The sequence below is a fragment of the Arachis hypogaea genome, chromosome 17 (genome assembly GCF_003086295.3).
Source record: "Arachis hypogaea cultivar Tifrunner chromosome 17, arahy.Tifrunner.gnm2.J5K5, whole genome shotgun sequence".
NCBI lineage: Eukaryota > Viridiplantae > Streptophyta > Magnoliopsida > Fabales > Fabaceae > Arachis > Arachis hypogaea.
Genome location: NC_092052.1, coordinates 108,338,326 through 108,362,156, shown reverse-complemented (window position 1 = coordinate 108,362,156; position 23,831 = coordinate 108,338,326). Strand labels below are relative to the sequence as shown.

General features: G+C 36.3%; 2 protein-coding genes and 1 non-coding gene across 3 annotated transcripts; 2 read left to right on the top strand and 1 right to left on the bottom strand.

The window, feature by feature from the left end:
* The first annotated feature begins 2,657 nt into the window (after positions 1-2,657).
* On the top strand, positions 2,658-2,765 carry LOC112768398 (small nucleolar RNA R71). The gene has a single exon (XR_003185832.1). It is a non-coding gene; the product is annotated as a small nucleolar RNA R71 (small nucleolar RNA).
* A 15,807-nt stretch (positions 2,766-18,572) lies between these two features.
* LOC112764561 (uncharacterized) lies at positions 18,573-21,035 on the bottom strand. The gene is made up of 3 exons (XM_025810233.3): positions 20,736-21,035; positions 19,376-19,715; positions 18,573-19,281 (listed from the first exon to the last, which is right to left on the bottom strand). The coding sequence occupies exons 1-3, from the start codon at positions 20,814-20,816 to the stop codon at positions 18,794-18,796; spliced, it is 909 nt and encodes a 302-aa protein (XP_025666018.1). The 5' UTR covers positions 20,817-21,035; the 3' UTR covers positions 18,573-18,793.
* A 101-nt stretch (positions 21,036-21,136) lies between these two features.
* Positions 21,137-23,407, top strand: LOC112764560 (uncharacterized). Its single transcript, XM_025810232.2, has 6 exons — positions 21,137-21,614; positions 21,730-21,864; positions 21,977-22,052; positions 22,208-22,302; positions 22,706-22,873; positions 22,964-23,407. The coding sequence occupies exons 1-6, from the start codon at positions 21,272-21,274 to the stop codon at positions 23,128-23,130; spliced, it is 984 nt and encodes a 327-aa protein (XP_025666017.1). The 5' UTR covers positions 21,137-21,271; the 3' UTR covers positions 23,131-23,407.
* Positions 23,408-23,831: the final 424 nt, after the last annotated feature.

The following is a 23,831-nucleotide window of genomic DNA, read 5'->3' as shown; positions in this document are numbered from 1 at the left end:
CCAAAAATGTCTCAGTCACAGCTGTGGGTGGTTGCACACCTTCTTCAGGTTCAACCTTGGAAAGGTGGTCAGCTACTTGATTTTCTGACCCTTTCCTGTCTTTGATCTCAATATCAAATTCTTGAAGGAGTAGCACCCATCTGATTAATCTTGGTTTAGAATCCTGTTTGGTTAGAAGGTACTTCAAAGTAGCATGATCAGTATAAACAATAACCTTAGAACTAATTAAATAGGACCTAAACTTATCAATAGCATACACAATAGCTAATAATTCTTTTTCTGTAGTTGTGTAATTCTTTTGAGCATCATTTAACACACGACTAGCATAGTAAATGACATGCATAAGCTTGCCGTGCCTCTGTCCTAAAACAACTCCTATAGCATAATCACTAGCATCACACATCAATTCAAATGGCAAATCCTAGTCAGGGGGAGCTATGATGGGAGCAGAGGTAAGGTTTACTTTTAGAGTTTCAAAAGCATGCAGACATTCAGTATCAAATACAAAAGGAACATCAGCAACTAGTAGGTTGCTCAATGGCTTAGCAATTTTAGAAAAATCCTTTATAAATCTTCTATAAAATCCTACATGACCCAAGAAACTCCTGACTACCTTAACATTAGTCGGTGGTGATAATTTTTCAATTACCTCCACCTTGGCTCTATCAACCTCAATCCCCTTGCTTGAAATCCGGTGTCCAAGAACAATACCTTCTGTGACCATAAAGTGACATTTTTTCCAATTTAAAACAAGGTATGATTCTTGGCACCGTTTCAAGACCAAAGATAAATGCTTAAGGCAGGATTCAAAAGAATTACCAAAAATAGAAAAGTCATCCATAAATACCTCAATAAACTTTTCAACCATATCAAAAAAAATTAAAAGCATACACCTTAGAAAAGTTGCTGGGGCATTACAGAGTCCAAATTGCATTCTTCTGTAAGCAAATACTCCAAAAGGACATGTGAATGCCATCTTTTCTTGATCTTAAGTGTCCACTGTAACTTGGTTATATCCAGAATATCCATCTTGAAAACAATAAAAAGCATAACCAGCTAACCTCTCAAACTTCTGATCAATGAAAGGCAGGGGGAAGTGATCCTTCCTTGTAGCTAAAAGGGACTTCCAAGAATAATAGAGGACTTTTGATCCTCTTCCATATCCAATATGAAAAATTAGAAGAAAAAATAAATGGCCCCACCTTCACAAGTAAATCCTCAACAACCCCCCATAGAAAATTTAATAGAAAGATCAGCAACTCAGCAAGTTGAAAAGAAATACGAGTGGGTTTTACCTCCTCAATTTGGAGTTTTTTCATCACTAAAAGTGGCATGAGGTTGATGCTAGTCCCAAGATCACACAAAGCCCTCTGAATAGTGACATCTCCAATGGTGCAAGGAATTACAAAGCTTCCTGGATCCTGCATTTTCTCAGGAAGGTTATGTTGAATGATAGCACTACATTCCTTAGTTAACACCACTGTCTCTTTTTCCTTCCAATTCCTCTTGTTATTCAACAGTTCTTTCATGAATTTAGCATAAAGAGGCATTTGCTCAAGAATCTCAGCAAAAGGAATGTTGATTTGAAGCTTCTTGAAGACTTCTAAAAATCTAGAAAATTTCTTGTCTTTGGAAGCCTTCTGAAGTCTCTGAGGATATGGCATCTTAGGCTTATACTCAGGAGCCTTTGGCAATGTAGGATGAGTGTCAAGAGAGACTGGAAATGGGTTATCTGCATGCCTAGGAGGGACGTGCTCCACCTCTTCTTTCTTCTCCTCTGGAGCTTCTTTTTCAACTAGCTCCTCATTGACCTTAGTCTCAGAACCAGCTACTCTACCACTTCTCAATTGAATGGCCTTACAGTCTTCTCTTGGATTCACCATTGTATCACTAGGAAATGTACTTGGAGGCCTCTCAGGTACTTGCTTTCTCAACTGGCCTACTTGCACCTCCAAGTTTCTAAGGGAAGCTCTAGTTTCCTGCATAAAATTATTCAATAGTGCTTCCAAATCAGTGTTCTTCTGGGGCCGAGAATTTGCCTGTTGAGGTGGTTATTGTTGATGAGACTGAAACTGGCGGTTATTATAATTATTCTGCTGAAAACCACTCTGAGAATTATTGTTAAAATTCTGTGATCTCTGAGGTTGCTCTCTCCACCCCAAATTTGGGTGATTTCTCCATCCCTGATTATAGGTCTTAGCATATGGATCATTATTGGGGTTTCTAGGAGGATTTCCCATGTAATTGACCTGTTAAGAAGAAGATTGGGCATAATCATAATTCTCACCTTGCATAAAGCTACCAGTCATGTTATAAGGAGCCTCTTGAGGTGTGTTCTGAGTATTGACAGCTGAAACCTGCATCCCACTCAATTATTGAGTAATCAAATTCATCTGCTGAGACAAAATTTTGTTATGAGTAAGAAGAGCATCAAAAGCTTCTACTTCAAAAACGCCCTTCTTTTGAGGGGTCTCAGAGTTCACAGGATTCCTATTAGATATGTAGAGATATTGGTTGTTAGCAACCAACTCAATAAGCTCAGTAATCTCCTCTGGTGTCTTCTTCATGTACAATGAACCACCTGCAGAATTATCTAAACACATTTTGGACATTTTACATAAGCCCTCATAAAAGATATCCAGCTGAGCCCATTTAGAAAACATGTCCGGAGAGCATTGTCTGGTCAGTAGCTTGAATCTCTCCCAGGCCTCATAGAGGGTTTCACCATCTTTTTGCCTGAAGGTCTGAACCTCCACCCTTAGCTTAGTCAGCTTTTGTGGTGAGAAAAATTTAGTCAGAAATCCAGTGACCACCTTATCCTAAGTGTCCAGGCTCTCCTTGGGTTGAGAATCTAGCCACAACGTTGCTCTATCCCTCACAGCAAATGGGAAGAGCATGAGTTTGTAAACCTCAGGATTCACTCCATTCGTCTTCACAGTATCACAAATCTGCAAGAAATTAGAAATAAACTGATTTGGGTCTTCTTGAGGAAGTCTATGATACTGACAATTTTGTTGCACAAGAGTGACTAGCTGAGGCTTCAGTTCAAAGTTGTTTGCAGCTATAGAAGGCACCACAATACTTTTCCCATAAAGATCTAGATTGGGGGTAGTGTATGAGCCAAGCACTATTCTAGGTTGTTCATTCTCATTCAGATTTGCCACATTGGCATCGACAGCACGATTCTAATCCATGGTGGACTCTGCAACTTCCTTTTCAAAAGTATCACTCAGATTTTTACTAGCCTTGTAAAGTCTAGCTTGTTGCAAGCGCCGCCTCAAAGTCCTTTCAGGGCCAGGATCAAAATCTGTAAAAGGTTCCTTGTCTTTATTCCTGCTTATAAATAGACCAAAAATAAGAAAAGTGGGATTCCCTACGTCAGAGTGTAGAGAATTCTTAGTGAGGTAACATGTGTAAAGAACTAAAATAAAACACTAAACAATTAACACTAGGAATTTTTGAAAATTATAAATAAACTTAAGCTAAAAATTTGAAATTTATAAAGAAAATTAAGCAATAAAGTTAAAATAAAATTAACTAGGTAACACCAAACTTAATTTCAAAAATCAAGAAAAAATACTAAGTAAAATTTTCGAAAAGTAAGGAGCAACAAGTAAATAAAATTAAAACTAAAATGCCTAATCTAAGCAATCAGACAACTCGTAGTTGTGAATCATAGTCAATCCCCACGGCACCAAAAACTTGGTGCAGAATTTATAACCCACAAACTAACCGGGAAGTGCACCGGGTCGTACAAAGTAGTACCTCAAGTGAATGAGGGTCGATTCCACGAGGATTGATGGATTAAGCAACAATGGTTAAGTGATTTACTTAGTTAGACAAACAGAAAAGAGTGTTGAGAGTTCAATAGTATTAAACAGTAATTCAGAGAATCAGAAAGCGAACAGTAAATTGATGTGAATAATATATGGAAAAAACAGTTAAGGCTTCAGATATATCTATCTTCCGTATTGACTTTTCTTACTAACTATTTTAATCATACAATTCAGTTCATGGCAAACTATATGTGACTAAACCCTAATTTCTTAGATCTTTTTAGTCTACTCTAACCTTCATTAACCGCCAATTTCTTGGTCACTTAATTCCAATTAGAGGGTGAAGTTCAATTCTAGTGTATATGCCACAGAAATCCTAATTACCCAAATATAAGAGGATTATATGTCACGTATCCCGTTAAGTCCAGATAATTAGAAATTTAGGAGAAATTATTTTTAAGCTGTTGTTCAAGCAAAGAGCATTTTCAAGTTTTACAAGAACTCAATTAGAACAAGGGTCATACTTTCGTTGCACCCAAATTCATAAGATAAAGAACAAAAATAATTCTTGAAATAGAAATTAGTACATGAATTAAAATAGAAAAATAATACTATCAATCCATACAATAGACAGAGCTCCTAACCTTAACAGTGGAGGTTTAGTTGCTCATGGTTCAGAGAGAAAACAAGGATTCTGAAAAACTGTAAAAGTGCGGAATGAGGTAAGAGAGAAGAGAGGAGCCCGAAGGGCTGATTCTTTTCCCTTTTATATCTAATCGTAATTAATGTAAAATATATTTTCTAAAACTAAATAATATCTTTTCCTATTTTTAAATAAAATAAAGTTTAATCAGAATTAAAGATGATCTTCATGCAATAGCTTGATTGAGATGTGGGGACCATTGCCTTCCCTAAGAGTGGTGCCTAACTTGAGAAACCTCAAGTTAGACTTGGAGGAGGCAGCATGGATTGGGCAAGTTGCGTGTGCCTTGGCACCTAACTTCACCCACTTGGCGCCTAACTTGGGCATGGCATCAAGGAATGAGTGTTGTTGTTGTGTCTGGCGCCTAACTTGGAAGGGAGTGGCACCTAACTTCATGCTAGCCGAATCCCATTGTGTGTGCTTGTTGTGCATGGCACCTAACTTGAGAAACCTCAAGTTAGGCGCCACCTTGGAAGTAACCTTGGAGCCTTTTGCCTTGTCTTGGTGCCTAACTTGGTAAAACCCAAGTTAGGCGCCACCTATGCAGCCTTGGTTTGATGGATTAAGTTTGTCTTGGCGCCTAACTTGGAAAATCCCAAGTTAGGCGCCACCCTTGCCAAATTGCTGGAGAAGAAGTATGAAATATTATATATTGTTGGAAAGTTTTGGAAGTTAGCTTTCCAACACCACTGGAACCATGTCAATTGAATTTCTGTAGCTCGAGTTATTCATATTAGAATGCAGGGAGGTCATGGTTGACAGCATTCTTCGCTTTCTTCTCTTTTTCTACAGAAACTCCATCAAATCTATCCGAGTGCTACCTGAAATAAACAGAATTGCACGCGACTCAAAGTAGCATCCAGAGTGGCTAGAAGATAATTAATTCTTGATTAAACTCAACAGTTTGAATACAAAATCACTAGGAAAAGATAGGAAAGATGCTCATGCATCACATGCTAATGAAACTGTGGGGATGGACGTGCTTCTCACAAAAAGCCACAGTATCAAAGCCCTATTTATACACACTTCTTGACTTGGAAGTCTTATGTTTCTTAGACTTCGACTTGGAAAAAGGGGGCACGAGGGGAATTGTTTGGTTACCATGATGAAGAAGGAGCCAAGTTCGACTTGGAAATAAAGGGGAGGTCACCCGATTTACCGACCTCTTTCAGTTGAATAAGTCGGGCAACAACATTCTTTTTGTCTTGACGGAGAGTTTTCAGGGCGTCTGACCCATTAGTCATCCTTACTGCAAATCCAAACATCAAAAAATTGATAGAAACTATTGCCATTTTTTCACACAACCATTAAAATTGACGGTGCCAGAAACGCATTATCCAACAAACATACAAGGATATAGAAAATAAATGAGAAAATGACGGTACGCACACAGCAGAAAAACACACGAACATTCCAAGCACCTTCAAAGCACGAACGAAAAATTCCAAGTAGAAATTCAAGATAGAAAAATCTTGAAAAGAAAATGGGGGTACCTTGAGAGAGAATGAAAAACAAAAAGACTCAGAAGAAGAAGCAAAAAAGAAGAAAGAGAAAAGGGGTTCAGTATTTATAAGACCCAATAAAAAGGTAAGTTCACCCCCTCATTTATGACGTGTACATTTATTAAAGTAACCGTAGAGAAACGTGTAAATGACGAAAAGACGCAACGCTTCAGGTTCATAAAAAACATGTCGAGTACTCAACTTAACTCCTAGAAAGGAGGTGTCCGACATGATGAACCCACACCATAAAAGGTCAAGGCTGACCTACAAATGCTTAAGTCCAACCTAATGGAGCTCGATCTCAAGTAGGGGTACTGTTCATACCCTGACCCAAAAACACAGTTAAGCCCAAAATGAATAAAGTCCAATTAAGAGATATTTACCTGACCTCATAGAGATCGAACACGGCGACATGGGTCTAACCCTACTTATCTAAATAAGTAACTGACTCCTAAGATATCTCCTAATAATTTAGAAGGGAGATCTCAAAAACTTCCCTAACAAAATGAAACGGTTATCTATCATCAAAAGGTGGAACTACTCTAAAAGATGGTTATTGAATCTACTATAAATACACTGACACCCTCAGGTATATTCATAACCCATTTTACTAAAAAAACCTGCTTAAATCCTTGCTAACTTAAGCATCGGAATCCCTTACAGGTCCCACCCCCTCCCCACCTCTTCACGAGAAACTCAGACGGCGGCACCTTCTCATCAACAGAAGTCGGACGCTACCCGAAAAGAAGTCTATACCTCACATTCAGGCCCAAAAAAAACCCAGTTTCAGGTAACCCTTAGAATAGAAACCTAAATCGAATCCGTTCAGGATCTGACTCACCAATTTTTCGGTTGAATCAATTAGTTCGGTCCAAATTTGATAATTATTTCAGATGTTACGAAATGTGTATTAAATTATCTAAAAGTCACTATATTTTAAATATGAAGAAAAATAAAAAAATATATTAATTTCCAATTTTTTTAAATTCAAGACAAACAAATCTTTTCATCAAATTATTCTATTTTTTAGAAGTTATTTTATTTAACAGAGATGGCTTGCCGTTATCTGCCATTAGAATTTGTAGTTTTGTACACACTTACTTAGACAACATAGTGTAAAAAAAAATGGGGATGCGCTAGTAAGTAATAATTATTGTTGCCCATTGAAAACCTTTTTTATTTTTCTTTTAATGTGAGTGTTTATATGTATAAGTGATAAACCATTATTTCGTAGTTTATCTTATGCTCATTTGAGTGGTTTTTATCAACTCTTTACCCACTTATTCGTACTATTTGTATGGTTTTACATTTGCCTTCCTAATTATGTGCTTTGATTGAAAACATGCTTCTTTGGACTTATATTTGCTAATATTAATCCTCTCTTATTACCATTAGATGCCATGATATGTGTGTTAAGTGATTTTAGAGATTACAGGGCAGGAATGGCTCAGAGGATGGAAAGGAAGCATGCAAAAGTGGAAGGAATACAAGAAGTTGGAGAAATTGCTAAGCTGTCCAACCTGACCTCTTCGCACTCAAACGACTATAACTTTAGTTACAGAGGTCCAAATGACACGGTTCCAGTTGCGTTGGAAAGCTAACGTCTGGGGCTTCGATTTGATATATAATGTGCCATAGTTTCCCTGAAGCTAGGCGACGCGACCGCGTGCTCCATGCGGCCGCGTCGCAGTGACGGAAATTCAGCATGTTTGAATTCACAACCAGCGAATTCTGGGTTGTTTCTGACCCAGTTCTTGGCCCAGAAAATACAGATTAGAGGCTATAAAGTGGAAGAATGCATCCATTCATAATAAACTTTCACATTCACAATTTTAGGAGTAGATGTAGTTTTTAGAGAGAGAGGTTCTCTCCTCTCTCTTAGGATTTAGGATTAGGATTCCTCTTAAAGGAATTAGGATTTCTTCTTCTCAATTTCCAGGTTTAATATTCTTTTTATATTTTTATTCTACTGCTTTTATTCGTATCTATACTTTATGTTGCCAAATTAGCTTATGAACTCTTCATGTTAGATTATAATTTCTCTTATTAATGTTATTTGAGGTATTTCAGTTTATGATTGCTTTCTTTAATTTATGTTATTGTTGCTTTACATCTGAAGGCATTTTTATTCCAGCAAATTTACTTTTTCCCTTTTGGTCTTGGTTAAGAAAGCAGTAACTCAGGAGTTATCTTAGCTCAACATAATTGATAACTGTTATCTTTGCTAATTGAACTGAACTTCAATAATCCCAACCTTTTCTTAGGAAATAAATAGGATTCGAAGATCAAACTAATTAGTCCCTTGACTTTCCTTTGCTTTCATAAAGGTCAACTAAGTGGAATTAAGGTTCAACTTTCATTATTATTGATAAAGATAACTAAGTCTGGACTTCCAATTTCTCATACCTTGCCAAAAGTTTATTTTACAGTTATTTATTTAATTTTAATTGCTATTTAAATTATTTGTCATATTTGTTCCTCATTCTTGAAACCCCAAATTTACAATCTCCATAACCAATAATAAGAACATACCTCCCTGCAATTCCTTGAGAAGACGACCCGAGGTTTAAATACTTCGGTTATCAATTTTAAAAGGGGTTTGTTACTTGTGACAACCAAAACGTTTGTATGAAAGGACTTTTGAAGGTTTAGAAACTATACTTGCAACGAGGATTGATCTGCAAATTTCTAGACCACGCAAAAGTTCTCTCTTCAAAATGGCGCCGTTACCGGGGAATTGCAAATGTGTGCTTTATTATTGGTTATTGTAAATATTTGCTTTTTACTTGTTTATTTGTTTTTATTTTTGCTTTTTCATAAATTAAGAGGTTATTGGTTTTTATTTTAAAATTTTTTTATCTTATCTTATCTTATTTCAAAAATCAAATTTCAAAATTCAATATTTAAATTTCAATTTTCAAAATTTAATTTTCAAAATTTCAAAATTTAATTTTCAAATTTAAAAATTTAAATAACCTTTTAATTTAAAATTTTTTTTTGTTTTTAATTTTTATTTACTATCATGAGTTCTCACCCCATCGCTACGAGTCTGGTTACAATTATGTTGCAGGAAGAAGAAATTACAATGAGAACAGGCATCAAGGTTGGAACAATCAAAGATGGGAGAAGCCACAAGGATTTGATCAACCCTCTTGGCAACAACCACCTCCAATGGATTATCAACAACCACCACCATATGCCTATAAACTCTTTCCTCAACATGACTTTGAACCACCACACTCACAAGCCAACTACAACTATTCACCTCCATATGACCCTAACCCTCAACCACCATACCAACCACCTTATGAGTCATATGAACCATATATAGAACCACCCCAATTCCAACCCAATTACTCACAAGAACCACCACTTCAATATTCACCATCTCCATACCCCTCAATCCAAGAGCACTATAATCCTATTTATGAAAGTCGAGTGCATCACGAGACAAAGGATCGTTTCAAGGAAACAGTGGATCGATTTCAGGCAACCATTCGTCAATTAGAGCAAGCGATAAATCAATTAGCTTCCCGACGTTCGGACACTCAAAGAACCCCCATGGCTTCATGTGGACAATCTAATGAAGAGCGTAGCATGAAGGAGATACTAGAAACTCCAGTGGACAGTACGGAGCATGACTTTGTACTGGAACAAGTAGAGGAAGTCGGAATTATTGAAGAAGAAGAAGTGGTTGAAGAATTAGGAGATGCAGAACCTCCATGGGAAGGTCCAGTCATAGAACCCCCTTCCAAGACGTTTGAAATTGATGTTGAGGAGGGTGTACAACCTCCAAGGCATATCACAGTTGAAGACTTGAAAGAGGTTGATCAAGAGGTTGAAATTGAAGAAGCTTGCAAAGAAGTGGTAATTATCAGAGAAAAGCACAAGGGAGTGGAGCTTGCAATTTCATTAAAAATACCTCCCCCTAAGTTGACATCATCCTTCACAACATTTAAGTGGGTAAAATTCATATCCCTTAGCTTTCTAATTCCACTTGAACATGGGCTACTGGAGACGGATGGTCAACTTAGAGCTCTTTGTAACATTAAGAGTAAGAGGAAGATGATCAGTGGTAAGAATTGTCCTGCAAGGTTCATCATGGTTGGAAGCTTTAAGTTTAAACGCAAAGGTTGGTGTAGAGCTCAACTGAATAGGTCTAGGAAGTTGTTTGGCCGCTTTAGTGAGAATTCAGATTGCTTGCTACCCGGATGGAATCATGATGATCAACACAAAGATGGGTGTAAAAGTAAGATTTAGGATCCTGGAATCTGCTCTGACACTTGTTACCCCGGGAGCCTAAGAATCTGTTTGAAGCTTCTTAAGGGCTTTACATGCTTAGTTTGGGACCCCGGAGGTTACTGGAGATACAAACATTGGTGGAGATTCTTGGATGAGTTCAAACACAAGCCACCATAACAGGGAGCTCACCAAATGTCCAACTTAAGGACTTTAACTAAAAGTGCTAGGTGGGAGACAACCCACCATGGTATAATCATTCCTTTCTCAATTTTAATTTTATTTCGTTTTGTTTATTTTTTTTTATATTATTTTTTTATTCTATTTTTATTGAACCTGAAATTATTCATAACATCCATATCAGCACTGCATTTGCATCTGCATATTGCATAAAAAAAAAAGCACGCACGCGACGCGACAGCGTCGCTGACTCGTCCGCGTCGCAGGTGTGGGAGAGAATAATAAAATGAACAGAGAGTCACGCGAGAGCGTGGCTGGAGGCGTGCCAATGGCACAAATCGTCCCACGCGACCGTGTCATATGGGAATAATGGCCTCCCACGCGACTGCGTGCCCCACACGGCCGCGTGACCAGGATTTCGACGTAATAATGGTGCACAGCCGAAGGTTGTGCTAGAGTGGTGCTGGACTGGCGCTGGACGCGCAGTCCATCTCACACGACCGCGTGCCCCACGCGGCCGCGTCACATCCTACTAAGTGGCCACTCACGCGATCACATGCCCCATGCGATCGCGTCACCCAATATTTGGCAATTAATGATTTTTTTTTAACAGAGAGTTGTGTGAGAGCGAGGCTGCCCTCGCGCCAGTAGCATAAAACGGGTCACACGACCGCGTGACTGACGCGACTGCGTCAATCAGTTTAAGCGCAAGCCGCGCAACCGCGTGCCCACGCAACCGCGTCGCTTGCGCCGCACAGCTTATCCTAATTTACCAAATATCTTATCTTTTCTCCCCCAATCCTAATTTTTCCTCCCTCCTTTCTTACTTACTTCTTCTTCCCTTCTTTCCCTTCTCATTCTTCCTATCTTTTATTTTATTTTACTTAATTTATTTGCATATTTCATTCACTGCATCTTACTTTTATGCATATTTTTATTTTCTTTTCTAAATTAATTAATTTTTCTTTCTTTGGTGTTAAAATTTTCTTATTTAACTGTTGCATCTTCTCTTGAATTATTTTGGGTGCTTAGTGACTTGTTTTATTTTGGATAGGTAATATTATTTATATCAATGCCAATCTTTTATACCTATATTACTTTTGCATTAACATGAATTTATATTATCTCTCCTTACCCACACTCCTCCCCTATGTTGCATATTCTGCACCACTGGTATGCCATGGCTTCTATTGTTTTCTCACGTACATGTTGAAGCTTCCATGATGGCCACCTGAAAGGGAACCGGAAGACGTTTACATAGGGAGACAGGCAAGTCAATCTACACAATCTATAGAAAAAAGCATCAGTTGAAGCCACCCGTCCACCTGCACATCTCAGCATGCATCGAAGACGGTGAAGTCTTTAAGTGTGGGGAGGTCGATACCGATCTCCATGGGTTATTTATTCTCTTCTCAACACCAATATCTTATTTTCTTCATTAGTTCATTGTTGCATTGCATAATAGATTGCATGTGTAGTTGATTGTTTGCATTTAAATACTACTTGGTTGAAAAATAATAAGTTTCTTTTAAAGACCCTATTTTTGAAAATTTTCACTAATTTAAATTGAAAATTTTTATGTTAAAACTTGTTGAAGTTGTATTTGGAACATGGTTTTTGAGCCAAAGAACACACAACATGTGAGATTTAAGCTTATTTATATGGTTACATTATTTAACCATAAATTTTTATTCTTGTGTGTTTTCTTCCCTGATTGCAATCTTAGCTTTGTTCCATTCTATATGTCCATTATTTAGTGTATTTACATGCTTGCATATGATTGAGGCCATTACTTGTTTTAAGCTCACTTATCTCAAATAAGCCTACCCTTTAAATCATCCTTGTCAGCCACTTTGAGCCTTGTAAACCCCCATTTGTTCTATATTTTACCACATCACTAGCTTTAAGCGGAAAACAAATTAATTATCCCAATTGAATCTTTGGTTAACTTAAGATAGAGATTGTGCATCAACTAAGTGTGGAGAAACTGTGGGAACATGGGTTAATAAGGGAATGTAACATGTTTCTAATTTATTTGAATATTAGGAATTTGGGAACCTACTCATGAAAAACCAAAATAGAAAAATAATAGAAAATCCATGTGCATTGATAAGTTATGTTTATTTCTCTACACAAAAAAAAGAAAAAAATTATATATATATATATATATATATATATATATATATATATATATATATATTCAATAAGTAAATAAATAAGGGGACAAAATCACCCCAATGTTAAGTTAATGAAAAATCAATGCACATGTGATAAAAGTAAAGAAATATCAAAATTTTGGTACATGAGTATGGGAATCATACAAAAGTAAGAATTTTGGATAGCTAGGCATGATTCTAGAGTTATATAGAGTATATGTATATTAGGTGAGAGCTTAGGTTAGTCAAAGATTCAAAATTATAGCTCACTTAGCCATATATATATCCTTACCTTTACCTTAGCCCCATTACAACCCTGAAAAGACCTCATGATGTTTGCATTTGTATGCTAAATATTTGTTGATTGGTTAGATGAAGAACAAAGTTTTAAAAAGTATGACTAGAGAAGAGTAGAGTGATTGACCCTAGACACTTGAGAGTTAGAATGATATACACTACCAGTGAGGGTTCAGTGCTTAATTCTATGTTCCCTGCTTTCATGAGCTATCTTCTTACAAGTTTACTTGCTTTTTATTGTATGATTTAAATTAGTGGAATTTGAATTACTTTCGTCTTGAAAAACTTATTTACTCTTAACCAAGTAAAAGCATTTAGCATGTAGTTGCATTCATAGGTTGCATTTCATGCATTCTACCATTTCTCTTCATCTTTATAGCTTCTCTTGAACTTAACACGAGGACATGCTAATGTTTAAGTGTGGGGAGGTTGATAAACCACTATTTCATGTTTTATCTTGTGCTCATTTGAGTGGTTTTTATCAACTCTTTACCCACTTATTCATACTATTTGCATGGTTTTACATTTGCCTTCCTAATTATGTGCTTTGATTGAAAACATGCTTCTTTGGACTTATATTTGCTAATATTAATCCTCTCTTATTACCATTAGATGCCTTGATATGTGTGTTAAGTGATTTCAGAGATTACAGGACAGGAATGGCTCAGAGGATGGAAAGGAAGCATGCAAAAGTGGAAGGAATACAAGAAGTTGGAGAAATTGCTAAGCTGTCCAACCTGACCTCTTCGCACTCAAACGGCTATAACTTTAGTTACAGAGGTCCAAATGACGCGGTTCCAGTTGCGTTCGAAAGCTAACGTTCGGGGCTTCGATTTGATATATAATATACCATAGTTGCCTTGACGCTAGGTGACGCGACCGCGTGCTCCATGCGGCCGCGTCGCAGTGACGAAAATTCAGCATGTTTGAATTCGCAACCAGCGAATTCTGGGTTGTTTCTGACCCAGTTCTCAGCCCAGAAAATACATATTAGAGGCTATAAAGTGGAGGAATGCATCCATTCATAATAAGCTTTCACATTCACAATTTTAGGAGTAGATATAGTTTTTAGAGAAAGAGGTTCTCTCCTCTCTCTTAGGATTTAGGATTAGGATTCCTCTTAAAGGAATTAGGATTTCTTCTTCTCAATTTCCAGGTTTAATATTCCTTTTATATTTTTATTCTACTGCTTTTATTCGTATCTATACTTTATGTTACCGAATTGGCTTATGAACGCTTCATGTTAGATTATAATTTCTCTTATTAATGTTATTTGAGGTATTTCAGTTTATGATTGCTTTCTTTAATTTATGTTATTGTTGCTTTACATCTGAAGGCATTTTTATTCCAGCAAATTTACTTTTTTCCTTTTGGTCTTGGTTAAGAAAGCAGTAACTCAGGAGTTATCTTAGCTCAACATAATTGATAACTGTTATCTTTGCTAATTGAACTGAATTTCAATAATCCCAACCTTTTCTTAGGAAATAAATAGGATTCGAAGATCAAACTAATTAGTCCCTTGACTTTCCTTTGCTTTCGTAAAGGTCAACTAAGTGGAATTAAGGTTCAACTTTCATTATTATTGATAAAGATAACTAAGTATGGACTTCCAATTTTTCATACCTTGCCAAAAGTTTATTTTACAGTTATTTATTTAATTTTAATTGCTATTTAAATTATTTGTCATATTTGTTCCTCATTCTTGAAACCCCAAATTTACAATCTCCATAACCAATAATAAGAACATACCTCCCTGCAATTCCTTGAGAAGACGACCCGATATTTAAATACTTAGGTTATCAATTTTAAAAGGGGTTTGTTACTTGTGACAACCAAAACGTTTGTATGAAAGGATTTTTGAAAGTTTAAAAACTATACTTACAACGAAGATTTATCCACAAATTTTTAGACCACGCAAAAATTCTCTCATCAATAAGCTCTTAAATTTTTGTTCATACAAAGTTTCTCTTTTGCGCTTCTAATATACAAGCACTTAACCCTTAAAAAATATCGTTTATTGTATGTCCCTATTCGAGAAGATCAATTTCTTCCTATATATATATGCCTTGCCTCACAAAATGTAGAGTGCTTGAGAGTGATGCCATAGGTCAAGGAACCAACCTCGCATCAAAAACCATTGAATCATTGATAGTAGACAAAGGATTGAAGCTTTCGTGTTTCATAAACTATGAGTGATTAAGACAGGCTCTCAGTTGTTGTTGTTGGTTTTTTTTTTTTTTTTTTCAGTAGCCAGCAGAAGAAACGCAAGAAAGGAAGATAAACTTCAAATATAGTTTTATCTTCTTTTTTTTTTTGTGACTAAATATAGTTTTATCTTAAAACAATAAAATATGTCTATTTAAATTTATTTACTTCATATTTCAAATTGACAAATAATATTTTATGTTAGAAAAAATTATGGTGAATGCATTATGCAGGTGTGTTAAGAATAATATCATTATTGAGATATTACGTAAGAAAGGGACTACGAGTCTACGACTCATATTTTTCACGATTACTTATATTTACGGCGATTTATGAATTAATGTATTAAACAACGAAATATGACGTGCGAAGTTTTCAGATATTTATTCTAAGAATAATATTTAACAATCATGTTACATATTAAAATAAAAGTAATATTATATAACTAATAAATATTATTATTTTTAATCAATACTTAATTAATAATAATTTGTATTTATATTTATACAAATTTTATATACAATAAATATATAATTTATATTTATATTTGTCAAAATTTTATATATACATATAAATTAATACAGTTTATATTTATTTTTTAAAATTTATATACATAAATTAATAAAATTTTTTTATTAAAAATAATTTAATATTTATACTGACTAAATAATAACTAAAATTATTAAAAATTAGTGACTAAAAGAATTTTTTTTAAATAATACAACTGCTCAAATAAAATTATGAGGCTAATCAAGTTACAATATAAAGATGGGAAAAGATATGGTTTAGTAGGCAGAGTAGCGTGATATGCGATTGGAGTTTGGAGATTACTCACCTAAGCTTAAAAATAAAATAAGAACCACAAGTTGATTAAAAAATTAAAATAAAATAAAATTATGAAGCCCAAGGTTATTCCCAGTGCATGAGGTCACTGGACAATAAAAAAATATCGAAAGGTTGGGACCAACCAAAATGAAGACGTGTATGGCCAGGATTGTATTATTTTGTCTAACTCAGTCCAATTTCGAGCAACCCGATAAGGCAAATCTACGGTCACTTTCTTCTCAACGGCTATTTTATAAAGACAAAATCTAACGGTTCTCAATGCTTTGGCGGTTGCCGCCCTACAGTTAGTATTTCCACGGTGCCAAAAAATAACATGTATGGTAACCGACCAAAATGGTTGTCGGTAATTTACGAGTAATCGCGACATTATTGTTTTCTTAATAGTAATTACAAATTAAATATTTGCAATCATGACGTTATATTATAGGTAATTCTATCTTCTCCTTTAAATGGAAAACATATTGAATATTCTCATACATTGTTTAGATGAATTATGTCCTAATCAATAATAATTGAGTGATGTATTTGACAATATGAATATTTTTGTTGAGCGTCTAAGAATGAATTGTTTGATATATGAATAAATAATAATTTTACATATAATATAATAACTGAAGGAAGTATACACCCAAATGTTTTGAGGCAAAAAAAAAAAAAAAACCTACAAAGATAGCCGTTGAGGGCATTGATCTTCATCTTGCTTTATATATAAAAAGGTGTACGAGCATCGACCCTTTGCACGCTAACAAATTAATGAAGGGGAAGAAAACCCATCTCTTTTGAAAAGCAGGGTCCCTTTGATCCATTATATTATAGTTCTAACTTATGATCCTTCTTCATCTTGTTACGTTTCATTGATAATTAAGTTAGTTAAAGTCTTGTTCTGCTGATCTGCTTATTTCATAAGATCACAATCAATCTAAGCTTAGTATATATCATCTTAGAGATTGTATCTTGTTCATTTCTTTAACTTCAATTACACCTTTGTTCATAATATTTGTATAAAATTTTCATCACAGGCAGCTACTGAGCTGTTTTATTTTTTGTATTGCACTCATCAACAATCCACACATATATTTTCTTTGTTTGATTACTGTTTGATCCTTCTTGATTTAATTTAATGGAAGCTTTCTGCCAACAATCATCATCACTACTTTCTCCAAACAAGAACAAGCAGATCAGAATAATCAAAACCGCCAGCAGCAGCAACAAGAGAATCGGAGGAGGAAGAGTAGGTAATCACGTTACTCCTCTTGACAATACATATGCGTATGCTGCTGCAGCTGCAGGTCTCTTGAATCCTCCGTCACGCGCCAACTCTTTAGTTCATTATCAACATCAACAACAACAACCACCGCTCCTTCCTCTGCCAAATGCTTCATCAATTCATAATCAACATCAACATCACCAGCCTTTGCTTTCTAGAAGCCAGAGCCTCATGATCTCATCTCCAAAGAAATCCAACAAAGCATCAACGAAGAAGAGATCCTCCTCTGAACATGATAATAGTAGCCACCGCCGGGGACCCGACCCAAAGGACCTTCCCAAACATCTTCCTCTTTCAAAAGTGTTGATGATGGGAGGGAATAATAATAAGGGGAACATGAAAGACATGATTATGTCTCCGCCGCCGAGCAGCTTGCCGCTGCCAAAGTTTTCTCTGAGGTCCAAACTCAGTTGCAACGCCGAAGCCGCCGGTGTTGACGACGGAGCAACAAACAATCTCCGCAGACTTCTACGCCTCCGATGAGGTTGTTCATTCCCGTTATCGTATATGCTTCGTTTGACGATGCGCGTTACGTTACTTAGTATCATTATGGTAGTCTAATGTTAAGATTATAATATAATTATATGTGTGAAAAAAGATCGGCGAGGGTAGATTGCCGATTGTAGAGACCGATGAATGTCTTTTGTTTTCATCTGGTTTTAACTTCTTTTCCTTTTTCTTTTCTGTGGTGGGGTGGTGTTCGCTTTGCTGAATTTTGTGTGTACCACTATGGTTTTTTTGAATGGGGTGCACACATACAAGCGTGGTTGTTCAGTGTGTATGTATAAGCCACCATTTGTTGTGAATGAGAATAGTTATCATGACAAGATGAATTTATATCAGATTTATGGTGGAAAGGAAGACATTGCAAGTTCTTACCCACACCCACACCTAAAAAGAAAAAAAAAAGGGAAGAAAATACCGAGCTACGAGTAAAAGCTAAAATGTTTCGCGGTGGCTAGCAGAATAGGAAGAAAACTAGGAGGTACTGTTAAAAGAGAGTTAAATTCATCTTATTGTACTATGCAGATAATTATTTAGGTTAGCATCTCTATGGAGAAAACCGAGGGAAAATCATAGAACCGTGACTTAAAATCAGTGTTACGAGAGTTATGACTTCATTTACAAGAAAATTGAGGTGGTGAGAGAAATTTCCTAAAGCTCGTAATCAGCAGCTAATACCACATTTATGAGAATAATAATCTTGGCTAGAAGAGAACTTTCAGATTGTTTTACTGTCATCGGGTTAAAATCTAGTACAACATAATGTCTTCATATTTTGGATGTTTGCCACCCTCTTTCCGTCCCCATGCAATTCCGCTTTACTTTTGTTACTTCACTAATACGATTCAGATGTTCTTACAAACTTTCACTTAGCATCGAAATGGGAATCAACAATACGAAAGAGTGAATAGAATCATTATATGTATGTATATGTTAAAAAAGAATAATACATAATCCGCTCCCTCTCTCGTTAGAGTGCCGTAGTTAAACTTCAAAAACCAAATACCGCACTCCGTGCTTTCAAATTTCTCAACAAGACAACTACCTAACAAAATTTATCTACAAGTTGTGTATTGAGATTCTCAGGCACCAAGACCACCAAACTTTCAGAATTCGAATCAAAACGGAACTGTGTAAGGCAATGCATATATTTCAACCTCTGGTACGTATTGAGCCCGAGGCCACAAAGATGTGCTTGAACACCTCATGGCACCAGAAATAGGTTTTACTCTTTTGGTATCAGACCTTCCATCCTTAAGTTCCGAACCAAACAGCCAGTCTTCGTCAGAAGATAATCCATCAACAGTTAGTGGAGGAGGAACCCAATTCTGAAATAGGGCATCATAAACAGATAGCACCGGCGCATCTGATTTTGGAGCAGCTCCGTTGTGTGAACTCTGCAATTTTCCTTTCAGCTTAAAATCAGAATTTCCAGCACATGTATCTCTCTCTGCACTACTGAAACATCTTACTTGATGATGGCTTTCATTGGCATTTTGAACAGAAGAATACACAGTTACAGCACTTCTGGAAGTAGAGCCAAATTGATCATCTTGTTTCTGTTCTTCAGGTTTTTTCAGTGCAAGTCTTAATTTTATGCCAGTTGCTGGTTTAACAAACAGTCCAACAACACAGTTAAACATTGGGGTCAGGACAAAATGATTAATAAATATAAGCAATTTTATAGTTTTCTTACTCACCTCCATTTTGACTAGATGGTGATACACTCCTTTTCCTTTTGTTGCCGCTTTGGATACTGTCCGAGCTGCAAGGTTCTAACCAAGAGACTGGTTGGTCATGTTCCACGGTTATGTCACTCTTGTTCTGCTGTTCATTTTCGGAGTCATCTAGCTTTTGCACACAGACCCCCTTACTTCTCTCTGTCGTGCTTTTCCCTGCTTCAATGTGCTTCTGGTCTTTAGCATCACTGAAATTGGAGGTTTTTTCTTTCCTCTCTCTCCTTTCTTTCCTTTTTTCCTTCTTTTCCCTTCTCCTCTCTTTCTTGAGATCTTTCTTGACCTTAGCATCCTCCCTCTGGATCTTTATGTCACCAGAGTAATATTTTCAAATAGATGATATGAAAGACCAAAGAAGCTAACAAGCTAATACAAGCATGTTCACAGTTTGGCCAGCACAAGATTTATGCATCCACATTGTTTTGGAACAATAGCTACAAATGTTGGAACAACTATCCACCAATAGTATAGTACTTCACAAAGAAAGGGTTTAACTAAAATTGATTATAACCAATGTTAAAAGGCAATTTACCCCAAGAATAAGCAATTTCCCATTCCAAGAAACAAATTCACGTTATAAACATCTTTTGAGGGTGACAAAGTAGTCGACAATAACTACTAGTGCAAAAGTTTGAGACATCATTGCAAAGTGCAAACCATCTTATATCATATGCTTGTAAAACGTTTCTTAGCAAAAGGGATACAATGATCTAGAAAGCATGATAGAAACTAACCCTGGTTTTAATAACAAGGCATAAAGAACTACCACAATATTAGATATTCAAACAACCATTTTTATATTGATTTAACTAGAACTAGAAAGAATTTGCACTTTCTTGAAAATATTTTTCAAAAGGAGAAACCTGTACAACCATGCAGGGTAGAATCTGTGAATAATACTATCTAGGGCATTAATTTACACGGCCATAAAACGCTTATATTTTCAAGGTGAAAAAAACCCATAAGCATTCTTGTTGGATTAATAATTGCAAAACCTAAAAGTCTAGAATCATTGCACATTAATATTTCAGAACCCGAAGTATCCAATTTCAAACCCTAGACGAATTACCAGCAAAGCTCAAAGAACGTGAATTCTTCTGTTATCGGTGAATCAAAAGGGTTCTCAAACAACTTTTAAACCTATGTTCATCAGGAATTAGCGCGGTTAAGTAATTCCTAGAAACAAACATGAACACAGAAAGATCCAGTTCATCAAGAATCCAACAAGTCATAACACGACAGGGTCTATGCAGAAACAGAGGCCTTGTGCCTATTCACATATTTCAGTTGAGCACAAACGGAAATACAAAACCGCTCAACGAACCTTAATTGATTCGATCAAGGCCTCGCTACATGACCCATTGCTCGTATACCCTGTAGGTCTGAAGGGAAAGCATCGCGACATCTTCGATTAAACGAAAAGTTTCCTCAAATCCCAAACAAAATCAACAGAGAAAGCAAGAGATTCTGATAGATCCACACCAGATAGTGGCAGCTAGTACGATTGGAAAAAGTTTGCAAAAAATCGAAGATAAAACCAGAACTAGGGTTTCGCTAGATCTGAAATCCCAAATCTCAAAGCGACTAAATGGATGCGTAACATAATCGTGAGGCCAAGGGTTGTATTTATAGTGGCAGCATACGCGTAACGTAATGACCACGCCGACTTGCTGTTTGTTTCCTATTTTTATTATTTATTAATAGGCCCAGCCCAAATAGCTTATTATCGGTCAAACTGAAGCCCGAAGTAATTTGGGCCTGGCCCTGTATCATTGTAATGAAAAATTGAAAACCCTAAACCCTGAAGAATCTGTACTGAGGATTTTTCCTTCCAAGTTCCAAGAATAGCGAGTAGCGACCATGCGACGTGTCGTTAATCGAGCCATATTTCTAGGCAGAGCCTTAAGGAGCAACTCCACCGCCGTCTACGGTGGCTTTACCGGTGGTTCCACTGTTTGCCAGGTGGCTCCCTACGACACGTGCTCGAGTTCCAGCTCTAAGTGGCTGTCTCAGAATTTCGTTGATCGCTTGAGCCTCTCAAATCCCTACTCAGCTCACAGTGTTAGGTTCGGTTCTGCAGCTGCCACGTCTCTCGCTCAAGATGTGCAATCGAATGCTTCGCTTCGCTCAGAAGAGGGTTTCAAGTCCAAAGACGTGGTTCTGTTTCAGTATGAGGCCTGTCCTTTCTGCAACAAAGTTAAAGGTGAGTTCCATTTTCATCTTCAATAACATCCTCTTTGATCTGCATGTATAATTATATTTCGTTTTAGTCCTTGTTCATTGAATTTTGAAATTTCTTGTGTTTGTTTTTTTGTTAGCGTTTCTGGACTACTATGATATTCCATATAAAGTGGTGGAAGTAAATCCAATGAACAAGAAGGAGATCAAATGGTCTGATTACAAGAAGGTGCCTATTTTGACAGTCGATGGTCAACAAATGGTTGATTCTTCAGGTTCATGCCATTCCTGTTTAGTACTTTCATTTGTTTGTGTGTATAAGTGATTCATAATTTATATGTTGTAACCGACATTGTGATTGTGAATTCCCAATTTTATATATGGCAGAGATAATTGATAAGTTGGTGAAACGGATACGTCCCGATTATGATTTAGATGCAGCTGAGGAGAAGAAGTGGCGCGAGTATGTTTGTTATTTATCTAGTCTATTCTTTTGGATTAGTTCTTGGTTTCTTACTACTGCCTCTACTTGTTTTCCATATCTCTATCGAGTATTGATTGCCCGGCTTTTAGCCTCTGATGCGTAACACTAACATTATATTCCGACTTCTTGTGTAGGTGGGTGGACAATCACTTGGTTCATGTATTGTCACCCAACATATATCGAACTGTTTCCGAGGCTCTTGAATCATTTGAGTATATCACCACTCAAGGTATGATTTCACTTCTAGACTCTGTTGCAGACGGCCACTCTTACGAATCTAGAAGATTATTAATATAGAAGCTTAAATTATGTTCTGTTGTAATGGTTTTAATTGTAGGGGGCACAACAATCAAATGAACTAGTAGTTTATTTGTTTTATAATTATCACAATTTTTTTACACTAATCTAAATTCAAAATATTGCAACACTTCCAAGCATATTTCATTTCCTTGAAATACTTCCATCAAACCTATTTCCTTTACTACGAACTTCAAATTGCATGGAAATTATATGAGATTGGACATTTTAGTAGATCTAAAAGTTCTTTACATTCAGTTATTATTCTATATTGACCTTGTAATGCACACAGTGGGACGGATATGCATGCAAATAAACCTCTGATTTATATGTAGGTAATTTCAGTTTATCTGAGAGGTTAGTGGCGAAGTATGGCGGTGCTGCTGCTATGTATTTTGTGTCAAAGAAATTAAAGAAGAAACATAATATCACTGATGAGCGAGCAGCACTGTATGGAGCTGCAGAACAATGGGTTGATGCTTTGAAGGGCCGAAAGTTTCTTGGTATGTCCAACTACTACGATTTATAAATGCTAAGAAAAATATTTGCTACTGCCAGACTTATAAGTACCTTTGTATTCTTGATTTTGGCAGGTGGAATGGATCCTAATTTAGCAGATCTTGCTGTCTTTGGTGTTCTACGACCCATCCGTCACCTCAAGTCAGGTAAAGATATGGTAGAGCACACCCAGATTGGGAAATGGTACTCTGATATGGATCAGGCTGTAGGACAGTCTTGCAGAGTCAATTCAGATAGTTAAAGTATAGTGAGTCTCAACTTATAAATTGATATCAGACTGCTGTATGGAAATTGAAATAAGTTTGCAGCTACAAAGTTTTGAACGGCATGCGAATTGCTCTAGCTGCCCCCTTTTGGTTGTAGTAATGATATATGATAACTGATAACAAGATGTTTAGTCTGGTTTTGTGAAGACTGACGAGCACAATGATCTTACTACCTTAACTTGTGTGATTATACACTTATGCTGTAATGCAATCAATAAGAGGAGCTTCAGCAAGGGTGTTTTGGGGTAATAATATTAGTTTATTCAATATTCCCTATATAATTGGTCATTTACTTCTTGACTTCAGTCAAGCAATGCTATTTTGTGTGAAAGCACAAGTAGCATACAAAGGTGGAACAATGAACAATCAATAGATTGAATTCTTTCTTAGAGCAGTGTTATACGTGGAGGTGGTTGGATCAGATGTCCTTTTATAATGGTTTTCAGTTCAATACTGCCATATTACTTTTTAGGAAATAATTTTTGGCTTTTCTTTATCTTGTTCCTTTTATGTGATAAATAAATAGTTTTTTGGTTTTGTCATCATTTGATGAGCAGATGAATCATTGTGAAATTTGCAATTCGACCATTTGATGAGGATTATTTATCCTCCGGGGTTCTTTCATTGTGTGTATGCATGTTTCTTTAATTCTTGAGTAAAGTAATAAATAAACCTT